Genomic DNA, 12,746 nt, shown 5'->3' on the forward strand with positions numbered 1-12,746 from the left:
AGGCTGGAGCAGGCACAACCCAGTTGGAGGAAAAAGGTCCCACAAGTAGGCTAAAGAGTCAGAGACAGTCCCCTACTACCTCTATTAGGAATCACACAAGGACACCAAACTACTTAACCATAACATCAAACATTAGGTAGGGTTTGGGGAGTTCTGCAAAGGAGGCAGAGGAAGGATTGGAGGAACCAGAGGGCCCAGAAAAACAATATGAGAGTGAGGCCCCCCTAGACTCATAGGGGCTTGCAGAGATCAAGGAGCCCGTAGGGTCTGCCTGAGGCTGCTAGTCTTACTCCCTATTCTTAGCAGCTGGGATTTATCACAGAATAACACTAACAGAGGCAGTTTCTACAAGTCCACCTCCCAAACCTAACCTCATATCATCTCTAAGAACTTGAATCAGTTTTATTAGGTACTTACAATGTCAATGACCATTTTCCTTAAAGATTGTCTTTGCTTTTTGGTCAGATTCTGGAAAATGTCACAGTTTTCTTCTTGGAGCAACTTAAAGCCTACGGCCAAATGATGGTTCTCTAAGACAGAGGAGTCATTGTACATCAAGGCGAGTTCTGAGTCTGAAAGGAGAGAAGCAACATATCACCAAGGTTGTTTAATGTCTGTCTGTCTGTCTCTTCAAATTCTACAGTAATTCCCAACATTCCAGGGGCTGAGACAGGAGGATAACGAGTTAGAGGCTGCTCTGGGAAAACATATAAATGAATGAAAACAAACCCCCAAGATCTTTGATGCCTTGTGTTCAGGTTATAGCTGCCCCTGAACTTCCCCATCATCCAGGAGCAAACATGTCATATAATCTAAGAGCCAAAAGAAAGTCAGAACTTTAGGAGTGAATTACAATTTGACTGATATTGTGGTCCTTCTGGTCAGCTCTCTGAGGTGAAAGAAATGGACCACACTATCTTATCAGGATTCGCCATCAGCTCAGCAGACTGTGGAATTGTTTCTAACCCCTATAACACATTCTGGGCATGACGTGTCATTTCCTGGTAAGTGCGGTACACTTGCTGATACAGTGTGCAGATCATGAGTGCAAGGTTGTTTGTGCAAAGAGCAAGTTCCAGTATTGGGTTTGTTCATAGTGCTTATCCTTCTAAGTACCTCTCCCCCTTCCCTCCAAATGTTTCCTCTTCTGAGGCTCCTAGTCGTGCTCCGTGCCAGCTGTGCTCAGTGCTCTGAGTGTGAACTGTCTGTCTGCCTGCCTGCCTGCGGCTTCACAGTCCCTGTGCACATCTGTTCATAGACCCATAGTAGAGGATCTGCACATACTGCTTTGGATCTGGGGGTTAAAGGCAAAATAAAACTTTGCCTCTTCCTAATCCTGTAGATAGCAGACTTAGATATAAGAGGCTTTTTGTTTTTTAGATTTATTTTTATGTGTATAAGTGTTTTGCTTGCATGTAAGTATCTGCACCATGTGCATGCCTGGTGCCTGTGTAGGCTGGAAGAAGGCATTGACTCCCCCAGAACTGGAATTTATGGATTGTGAGTTGCCCTCTGAATGCTAGGAATTGAACCCTGGTCTTCTGTAGGAGCAGTCAGTGCTCTTAAATACTGAGTGGTCTCTGAGATTATCTTTAAATGTTTTCAGGCACTTATTTTGCTTCCTTAAGTTGCTGTAAAGATTGAAAGCATGATCTTTCCTGTAACTAATGCCCTAAAAATACATTTGGAGGCTGCTTTTGAGGCACAAGCATTGGGAACTACGTACAGATTGCGTTGAAGGAGTTAGGGAGGGCAGCTTGTGATGTGCTCCCCAAGGAAATCCTATGATCTTAGGAGAATTACACACATAAGAAGGGGAACATCTAATCTACTGCTCTCCATGCCAGAAACAGGAGAGTGTAGGGTTTCAAGAGTAGATGTGGAAGTATGTGGTTCACTTTTATTTTGTCTGGAAAAATCAATATTGTTGAAAGGTAATGTCTGATTAAGTCTTGCTTTTTTCCATGCTGGGGATCAAATTTACTTTTAAATAGTCTATGAAAGCCAAGGGTAAACATGTAGAAATTAGAAATGATACAGGATCTGAGCACAAGGCACTGCACATACACAGCTGAATCATATAAAACAAGCAAATGCTGGAAGAAAGACATAATATTGTCTAACTCATAGGAATAAAATGACTTAATCTACCAGGGTCTTTTTAGGGGAATAACCATATATGTATATTCCTCTTGAAGAGGTAGGGCTAGCTGGGGGTCTGTGGCCTCCAGGAAGGTGATCTATTTTACAGACGGAACACCTACTCAGCCTAAGGATGATTTCTGATGCAGGCTCCAAGGGCACTGACTAAGCTTGTCTTAGGTAAGGAAATGATTCCTTAGTGGGCTGGGGTAGGGTAAGCAGTTGCTCCAGTCTGATGCTGTTGAAGGGCAACCTAGACTGTGTAGTAAAAACTTGGTTTTAAATGAAAACATACAAGCATTTAAGAAATTGAACCTCAGGGTCATCGTTTAACTTTCTAAGCTTGTCATTGACGGTGCATGAGTCACATGTAACATGGCAGGTAACAGTCTATGGCACCTGCTAAAGATGCTAAGCCAGGACTTATAGGTAGAGTCCTTCAAGTGCACACTCCCATACAGTATACGCACAGTAAGGTGGGGAAGGATAAGCAGAGAGGCTAGCTGGCCTGCCAGTCTGCTGCCACCTGTTCCATGAAATAATTCTTGATTGCTGAAGGCATAACTGCTCATTTCTTCTCTAAAGGACCCAACACTCTGGACAATTCAATGACCATTAGAACATGCTCTCAGTCTGAACATAGTCTTCCTCCTTGACCCCACCCTCTTGACCTACTTAGAGGCTAGAGTCTCTAAACAAAATTACAGATTATTCCTAGTCATCTAGTTTCTACTACACTCCCTTCTTCCTCACTTAAAAGCAACGAGAAGAGACTATCCTAAGCTACCACATTCAGGGGACTCAGTTGCCCTGTTGTGTTGTAAGTGGTTTATTCTCAAAGCTCACAACTTTCTTAGGAAGATCTGAATATGATGGTCATTCAAAAATGAAGAAAATGAGTCTTCGGAAAGGTAACATTGCCAGTATCATACAGCTCAGACACTCTAGGGTTGATAGTTAAAGGCAAGCTGTTTCTAGACTCTTCATGTCAAGCTTTTATTATAATTAGTGAATCCTCCCAGCTCTGCATTTTCTTTGAGGAAATGTTTTCTATTACCACTTCAGTTTTATTGCTGAGCTGTTTTTATCTTATTGATTTTAATTTTGATGATGACAAGGCCTTGCTTCAAAGTCCTAAAGTTTTGTGTCACAAATTGCCTATGGAACCCTGCACATAGCTCCAAACAACAGCCACATAGCTGCTGGCACGGCTGGACCAGTGAAATCATGAGGAACTTGTACAGCAGAGTAGACCCAGGAAGAGACTCTTCTTCTGAGTCATGAAATAAACTAGCAACAGTTCTTCATGACATTCAGTAATGGGCCAGAGCGACACACCCCAGTGAAGAGAATGCTACTTCCAAATCCACCCAGGCCCAGGGATCATGTGCTTCTGTCTTGACTGTAGGAAGGGTTATATGTAATTACTGTTCTTCTACCTTAGAAGGATGGCTCAATATGCCCCACAGCACTAGGTCCTTACAAGTTTCACAAAGGGATGGAGCTCCAAATTTTAGCTGGATTTATTTCCCAACCAAGGTCACTTTACCAGCAGATGTCTTGGAAGAGCTGGGAGCTCACTGTACTTCAGCCAGTCATGGGAGGTAATTCTGACTTTGACTTTCAGAAATTTATCCTTGTGAGTACAACTAAGAAGGCTCTTATCCTGACACACTCAAAAACACAAGCTGTTAACGTGTACCTGATCTGGGAATTCCCATCCCTGAGCTCATCATTTTCATCCAACATTGGTCCAAGTAACATTGGGAGTTACCAAACAATGTCATTCCCCAGTCTCCTAAAAAGTGCTGAGATGACTCTGAGTCACTCAGCTTTTTACATCTTGTAAGGGGTTGATAAGAAGTACTCAAGGTATATCTTGGGTATCTCTAACAAATGCTTCAGAATACAGCCCATCGGTATGTTCTTTACTACAAGATATAGAACCAGTGTCTTCACATCTAAGAGATAACACCAGAAACCCTCAAAGCAACTCAGAAAATTCATCCTTGGAATTCTGCTCCTCTGAAACCACCTTAGAACCCAATCACCATGAGTCATGCTTCTACAGTGACACGTAACCTGAAGGTCAGATACAGATAATATGCATTCCTCTATGTTTACTGTAGGAATCGGCTCACGTGATTTATAGAAGCCAGGAAAGGCCTGAATCTTCAGGCCTTGTACAAGTCAGATAGTCAAGCAAGTCAGTAGCATTCAGTCCTTTCCATGGCCCGAGAAAGGGAATGGGTCAGGAGAGAGAGACAGAAATGGTATAAGTTCTAGTTCAAGTCTGAAGCTCAGCAAACCAGCAGCACTGATGTCTGAGAGCAGGGGGTGACAGATGTCCCAGCACAGACTGAGAACACCATTGGCCTCCCCCCTCATCTCATCTACTATATTTGGGTCTCCATGAGCTGGTGATGGTGCCCATCCCCACTGGTCATGGTGATCTGTGCTCAGTCTGCTAATTCGAATGCTCATTTCTTACAGAAACATTCCTTTGAGCTCATCCTGAATTAAGATGTTCCAGTTTTCTAAGCATCACTAGAAACTGAGCACACATCTTAGACTGTAAGCTTGCAGAGGGCGAAGGCCTGCTTGCTGTTGCTTTGCCAACACTGCAGCTATACATTAAGGACAAGAACTAAGGATCTCCTGTTGTTCTTGTGGCATGGTAAGTAGACATAAATGAATTTCATTTTATAGTGATAATTGCCAAAGGATGCAAAAACGAGGAAGAACTCTACAAAAAAAATCAAGAATTTTGATAAATCAAATTTCAATTGTTAAAAGCGCAGAGCTGGCAAGAATGCAGGAGGTAAAATGTAGGTCATTTAAATTAAGTAAAATGTAAGTGCACGTAGCTTTCTGTTGGACCAAATGAAGCAATTTATATGAAAAGTGTAAAATGAGAGATTTCGTTCTAAAATTATATACTTTCAAAGTGACATACTCTAAGGAAATGGGTAGCTTAGTGTCTATTAACAGGAGTCCAGTTAATTCGTCTGTGTCTCTTCCACTTTCCAATGAACAAATTACTATCATCATCAGCCACTATGTAGGGTTCCCTTTGTAGCCCTGGCTGGCTTGGATTTTGCTACATAAACCATGATGGCCCTGAACTCAACAGAGCTCTGCCTTCTATGTGCAGTGATACGATTAAAGGCATGTGCCACTATACCCAACCCTGATCACATTACTTTTTGCAAAAGTTCAAGTGAATAGGTATTTTTGAAAAATATGATAAAATGCATGTATTTTATAGTAAGAGACACACTATAAATCTTAAATTTACCAGGCATATCTACACAAAAGAAGTAAATCTCTCCCCCCTCTTTCTCTTCTTTCTCTCTCCCTCTCTTTCTCCCCTTCTCTCTCTCTCTCGTGTGCACACATGCACATATACCACTCTGCCTATCTGCTTTGACATAAGACAATTTCATGAACAAATTGAACACATTTCACTATAATAATGTTTGTGACCAAATAGAAATCAAACCAAATCTGCCTTTGAAACCAGCAGTCCACTTCTCCCCTTAGGCTTAACCTATAAGGTAAGAACAACCCTTCCCATGTGCTGTGGGAATGACAAGCTATCTTTAACATATGGAGATGGAGGGCATTCCTATCAACTTCGTTAGCACTAACTCCTAACGACGCTGGGGTGTCCAGCGCAACCGCCACTGGAAAGACTGTGGTGACAACTTAGAACCTATGTTTCATCAGCTTTCAACCTGGAGGGGAAGCGGGCAGGGGACAGCTTACTTGGGTGGCACCACGAGCAAAGGGGGATTGACCTGTGTCTGAAGGCGGTAAGATCTACTCAGAGCTGCACAGCTTGGAAGTAGGTCAGAGATTGCAGGTGGTTATACCAAGAGCAAAAGCTACACCCTCTCCACTCCGGCTGTTTAGCTAAGCTTACCCCAGTGTCTGAAAATGACAGCATGCTCACCCTATCTCCAAGCCACTGGAGGCATAAAATCCTGTGTAAGGATTTCTGAAGGGAACCAGGGTGAAGAGGGACAGGCAAGAGAGTGCATGGTGGTGGTGGTGGAAGGATTGTATCAAGGTATATTATGTACATGTATGATAATGACATGATATAATCTTGAAGTATTTGTACACATATGAAAATGTCATGTGTGAGTGTTATTATCTTATACAATTAATGCATGCCATTTTTTAAAAAGAAAAACCTTCTAAACACCATGTTCCTGAAACTGCCCTTCTCCCCCTCACTTCACCGGTGCTCCATGCCCTGGCACTGTTCGGCTTCCCACTGTGTGAAGTACCATCTCAAGCCACAGTCACTTGTCACCTTTCCTAGCACAATGCAAGCTACTAAGAGCCAGGCCTTTGCCTTGCTTTCTACATAATTACATTTGTTAAAAATGAATGTGTTCTTATTTCAAAGGTTTACACAAAGAAAGATCTCTATATAATTCACTAGTACCGCTGTGGAAAATGTATGTTAAAATTATATGAGAGCTTGATAATCTCCATAAAGTGTATATACTGGCAACTAGATCCCACTTCAACTTACTATGATGCAATGCCTCTCTACTCTTGGAAACCCATAGACATATGCTTTGAATACAAGATGAGTGTGAATAAATCTTTCTCCCCAAACTTGGACATCTTTACTATAAACAAAGCTATAAACAAAGCATTCTCTTTCCAAGTAAACTATAACATCACGCATGTTCGGTACCTTTCACAGAAAATAAAACCAAAAAGTCAAATGATCTTTTTGTGATAAATACCTTCTGGGATGTTACAGTCAAACCTGTATGAAGCTATTTGCAATTTATGTGTTTTATCTGTGTTGTCTTCACAAAGACTAAGGCAGCTTTTTGTCTGGGGTTTCAATTTCTCTATGCGCTATGTTCATAGACTTCCACACCCTCCTCATTGTATACTGAGTCTCAAATGATCCAGCCTCCTCAACTCTGTCAGGTAGAAACGATCTCCCTGTTCTCAACTTCCAGGCACTTTCAATAAGCACAAACCCATCTGCAAAAACCACCAAAGACTAAGATCACAGCTAAGAGGCAGGGGCATGACTGCACTGAGAGTCACATCTTTTAAGTTCACTGTGCCTATGAGGTGGTCTCAAGAGGTTTGAGAGGATGATCAAAACTCCAGATTTCCTTGTTACAAGAACCAGGCCCAATCTTTGCTTTTGGCGTTAGAAGGACCAGCTCTGAATCAATAGGTCGATAGTGTGCTCGTCTGATTCACTGACACTGAATCTGTCCATGAAAGCCAAAGAAAATACAAACTTAAGTCTCATTCTGAAGGGTGACTACCAACAAAAATAAACACATAGTTTAACAAATTATTTCTTAAAGGTCTTGTATTTGTTATTTTTATAGTCACCCGAGAATTGTTTGTTGCATGTTGTGAATATAAACCGTTTGCATGAGTGGAGAGGAAGGAGAGTGGGCAGGAGGGAGGGAGGCAAGAGTGCAGGCTCTGGTGATCACTCAAAGCGAAGGCAGTGATTCTGGTCAGCCCTGGGATGTGTCTGTGTACCAAGCTGCACTGCCATTCACAGCCTTACCACAACCCAGCAAGAGCTGCTCTCAGAACTGAGGGCTGTTGCTGTGGTCCCAGCGATCATCACAATGCTAACTCACTTCCAGAAACAGGACTGGTTATCAGGTTTCTACCTAGGCTTGTCACCAGAAAAAATGCACCTAAACAGACAGCTTTGAGCACTTCTCTAGGTTTGTAGGCATCCTCCGAGTTTCTCCATTACCTGTTTCATTGTCTTTTCGGCCTTCAGAAGATGGGGCTATGCTAGCCGAGATGACAGACACCCATCACAGTCCCACAGGTGCCAGCCAAGGCCCAACTGTGTTTGGAGGGTTCAGAGAAGGAACAGAACTTGTCCCTGATCTCCTTAAAAGGTACAGTAGACTACTTGACAGACTGACTCTAACCTGACTTAACTGTATCCTCTGATCTTAATTCTGATGCAACTATAAGGGAACACATAATAGCATATAAGAATGCAAAGTAAGTATTCTTTTTAGGTTTGATCCACTAACTTGAAGAATCACAAGCAAGGTATGTTTACAAATTTGTTTAAATCTGTGCAATTAAGAACATAACAAGAAATTCTTGAGCTTCAAAGTACTGAAGTGGGCCAGATTTATGGAAAGTACCAGTGCACACTGCACCACGTGACCTGCCAGGCCTTTTCAGAAAGTGCTGTCTAGCTGAGCACCAGAGCAGGGCAAGCCCAGCTGCCCAAGGAGGGTCAATGGTGATAACAGTCATGTACATGTTTTGATGAGCCCTGCTACAGATGTGGATGTAATCCTGTGTGATCAGTAAGCCCCTCCTAACACTAAGATCTGATTTGTGGGCTACCAGCCACACATCCCAGGGGGCCTGTGAGTCCTCTGCCCCTCTGCTCCATTTGTAAATCACTGACTGTATTTTGTTATATTTCCACAGGGGCTATTTAAGGATACAACCATGGATCTAAGTAATCTTACAGACCTGACTTAAGCCTCTCAAGGTACATACAGTCGTCTCTCTTTAAATCCTCCTATGGTAATACTGGAAGTTGTAAAGGCCCTGATACTAGGATAGTCAGGTTCCCACAGCTCATGAACAGAGTGTAACCCATAGCTCAAGGCAGAAGAAAGGCAGTTTCTTGACATGAAAAATACTTGCAACTTTTTGCTTTTTTCTTCAGTTAAAGGGGAATTTATAATATCAATCTACTGCAGCACAATGGGAAAGAATTAAGTCATTTACCTAGTAACATCAAGTAATGAGTACTATTTATATAACGTTAAAACCTTCTCCAAGGAAGGGGAAAAGCCTTCAGGCACCGTTACAGATGTGTGCTGTGTATCAGGGAGGCCACAAACAGATCTCTACCACTCCTTATAGCTCTAGGAATAATGGTGTCTTCTTACACACTGAGAGGTCACAGGGGGGGAGTAAAAGGAGACTGAATTGTTCAAGACCAGTGGCTAGAAACTACGTCCCTGTTACTTCTGTGGAGAGCTTTGAAAAGAAACGGGGGTCTGGCATTTGTGACGATGGGAAGGAGAGCTACCATTTCTGGTGGGGATCAATGGGATCTGCAGAGTGAAGAGGGTTTAGGATTAGTTCCTACAGGCTACCTGCACCATTGTACATACGCTCACATCTCCACCCACACCGCTGTACACGGCTTTCACTTTTGGTTGTCTTTTTCAGAAACATGATCATAAATGACTTTTAGAGATATACCAGAGCTTACAGATAATTTTCACACAGCAACTGCCTGTCTCATGGGAGGCCATGATCATATGCAAAGAGAAATTAGTGTTATGCTATTTCTAAAACATATTTATACATGTCAAAACCACATTTATGGTCATGGAGAAACATGGACTTATGAAAATCACTCTGATATGTATATATATATATTTTTATATACATATTTAATATTTAAAATATACCAAATAACAGGCTTCACTTACTTGTATTGATCAGAAATTGGTTTGACACACCGGGATGATCCACATCATGTATTGCACTGGCAAAAATGGCCGCGAGAATCTCCAAGTCTGTGAAGACAGCCTGGAAAACCAATAGCACGGGGAATATTACTATGCTATCCCAGGAAGACATCCATGAGCACAGTATAGAAACAAGTGAAATAAACTCTAGGGTGCAGAAGGAACATGGGGTGAGGTTGGGCATTATCTTGCTATGCTTTCATCAAGAAGAACCTTTTGGATGAGTTTTAAAAATGTGATTTCAAAGCAAAGTGTTTCATCTGACTTTGTTATACATCATGACAAGATCTCTCCTATACATTATATTTAAAAACGTATTAGGAGTATCTGAAATGATGCTGAAAGGAAATATGAGCTTATAAGTAACTCGTTTAATGATACACTCTGAGAACACATGTAATCAGTAACACCCACTGAATTATGAAAAGGAATTCCTTCCTTTCATCTTCCTGTCACCCAAATCACCAGTTCTCAGGCTCAGTGCCAGCAACACTGTGGTTACAGCACCATGCACGGTACTGTGCCATTTAGTCCATCCCTCGCCTTTATTCACAACATGCTAGGGGCACGCACAAGCAGAAACTCCCCAAATATCCCTGGGTGGAGGAACGGAGGAGGACAGCAAGACACAAATCATCCCCAGCTAAGAACCACTCAGCAAACAATGAGGTTTAAGCACAATTTTACAATGAAGAGTCTACACTATATAGCAAATGGGACTCTTTCCCCCAGATGAGTATGGAAATCAAATCCCTTTATTAAACACTTAACAGAACAGCTACTTAGGATTTGGAAAACTTAAAAAGGCATTTCCTCTATAAATTCTTAGACATGTTGCTTATGTCTTTCCTTTGAACTAGAGTCATCCGACTAAAATTCTAGAAAACAACCCAACTAGAAGTCAACAAGCCAGATGTGTGCACACAATGTCCACTGGGCCATTTCAAAGAAGCAGTATTATAAACAGATGGATCCCCAAATTGTTGGCCAATTCTCACAAACAGAATTCATCAAAGGATCTGTTGTTCATTAACAACCATTTTCTCCTTATAAGTCAGTCAATGCATTTCCAAGGAAGTTAGTTGCTGTCCGAATGGAAAACCTCCCAAGACCAAAGTTTCAGGGCTCTTTACAAGTGGCGAGTGGGTGCTAGTGACACCTCAGAAAACAGCCTGACCTCCAAAGCAGGCGTAGATAGTAGCACATGAGTGGACTGGACGACATCTGCAGCATGGATGTTGTTATGATAGGCCACATCAGCATGGTAATGGTCCTCCAATGTCATGAGATACGTAATTAAAGTGTCTACTGGAATTTTAAATGTTTTTAATAAATCTCGTTCCTGTAAGAAAAGAAATCCTCTTAGCATCTCTGTCTTTCTAGTAAAACTCATTCCCCAGAGTGAGGGTTTGCCCATAAACACTCTAAACTGAAACAGTGTTTTCTCATATCTATTGAAGGAAATGGAAACACCCAGAAGGGTAGAAACTCTGGCAACAACCCACCACTGAGCTGTCCTGAGACCAAGAGCTCTGCCTCTGAGGTACTGTATGAGGGATGGGTTTCCAGCCCTAGACTCCTGCAGGTAGCTCCAGTGCAAGGCAGCTGCTGACTTGGCCCTCCAGTCAGACCAGATAAACCCATGCTTGCTGTCAACCTGGAGTTTCCCATCTAGTCCCAAGGCACCCGCCCTAGCTTCTCAGTTATGTCTCACCCTGGCATGGTACAAAGGCAAAAGCATGAAAGGGGATATAGAAATGATGGCAGACTACTAAAAATATACTCAAGAAACTATAGTCTGTGTGAACCAGCAGGGACTGGTTTGTGTAGAAAGTGAGTCTGCATTGCATTGTAGAGATGATTTTCTAACTATTGCTAATAGCCTGTTTCTATTTCCCCCATGGTTCTTAAATAGAAAAAAAATGCAATTATTTGTATTTTACATATACTCTTATTTGTTATTTTTTGTTCCTTATAAAGGGGCAATAAAACAGAGCCATCAAAATAAGCTGAAGGGGATGCGTAGAATGCATAATGCATGGCTTAAAGGCTGGGCAGTTTGGGTAAAAAAAAATGACCCCAATGCCTCATCATAACTGAGGTGTTATTGCTAATAGGTGACTGGGCAATAGGGAGACTAACTTCACTAATAAGTTCAAAGCTAAATGGGCCACCAGGAAGTGGGGGCCAATTGAAAGAAGCAGACCACTAGGAGCATGCCTTTGAGGAGTCTGTTTTGTCCCAGGGTGAGTTCTACCTTTCCCTACATCCATTAACCTCAGCTGAGTCACTTTTACTCTACCAAGTTTTCTACCTTATCACACTCTCAAGACACTAGGTGACTAGACTCTCTGAAGCTGTGAGCCAAAGTTAATCACTCTCCTTCTAGAATGATCTGCTTGGGTATATCATCACAGCAGCAGAAAATGACTCATATGCAGTTTCCAGGCTAGAAGAAACTCAAGGACATTACCTGAAAGATGGTATGCATGATAACAGTCAGAGGCCGGTTACCAGACAGTTCTGCTATTCTGAAAACGTGGAGACCCCATTTGTTCACGTCTTCTAGTTCCTAGGGCAAAGAAAAACACCCTTAGAAGACAAAGTTGAATGAGAGGTGACAAACAGAAGCATATAAGAATTGCTGACTTTAATGAGAAACACTGCTAAAATAAAAAAAAAAGACCCATTTAAAAAGGATATGGCATGTAAACACAGTCAAATTTAAGGCAAATCCACTTAAATGAACTGAAAACCAAATATTGCGTAAACATGATTCTGATGGTAAATTAAATTCATATGCTTTCATTATTGACCTCAAATAATCTCTTCAATACTTAAAATAAATTTACAGAATCTACCTAGTCACAAGTCCAGAACAGATAACGGATTTCTAACTCTAAGCCCCCCCCCCAATCAAGATTCATTAAAGGAAATAAGCAAGCCAAAAACAACAAACCAATAACATCAGACCACATGTCTAATTCTACATATTAATAAAAATCTAATAACTTATAGAGCTTCACATCAAGGACTGGAGAAATGGCTCAGAGGTTGCTCTTCCTGAGGACCTCA

The 12,746-nt window shown here is 41.7% G+C and overlaps 1 protein-coding gene and 1 long non-coding RNA gene across 10 annotated transcripts in view; one reads left to right on the forward strand and one right to left on the reverse strand.

Moving 5' to 3' along the window:
- The window catches only part of Pde4d (phosphodiesterase 4D), a 1,369,715-nt gene that overhangs the window by 7,340 nt on the left and 1,349,629 nt on the right, over positions 1-12,746 (reverse strand). For all 9 annotated transcript variants that reach the window (XM_040728825.1, XM_040728824.1, XM_005065549.4 and 6 more), the window contains 4 exons: positions 12,145-12,243; positions 10,849-11,013; positions 9,633-9,732; positions 418-572 (listed from right to left, as the gene is read on the reverse strand). In XM_040728825.1, the coding sequence (XP_040584759.1) occupies positions 418-572; positions 9,633-9,732; positions 10,849-11,013; positions 12,145-12,243 (519 nt within the window). The remainder of the gene's footprint in view (positions 1-417; positions 573-9,632; positions 9,733-10,848; positions 11,014-12,144; positions 12,244-12,746) is intronic.
- Positions 491-10,699, forward strand: LOC110343813. Its single transcript, XR_002386146.2, has 5 exons — positions 491-602; positions 4,636-4,819; positions 7,934-8,057; positions 8,611-8,674; positions 10,532-10,699. It is a non-coding gene; the product is annotated as an uncharacterized LOC110343813 (long non-coding RNA).

Source organism: Mesocricetus auratus, unplaced genomic scaffold (assembly GCF_017639785.1).
Source record: "Mesocricetus auratus isolate SY011 unplaced genomic scaffold, BCM_Maur_2.0 Super-Scaffold_100020, whole genome shotgun sequence".
Lineage (NCBI taxonomy): Eukaryota > Metazoa > Chordata > Mammalia > Rodentia > Cricetidae > Mesocricetus > Mesocricetus auratus.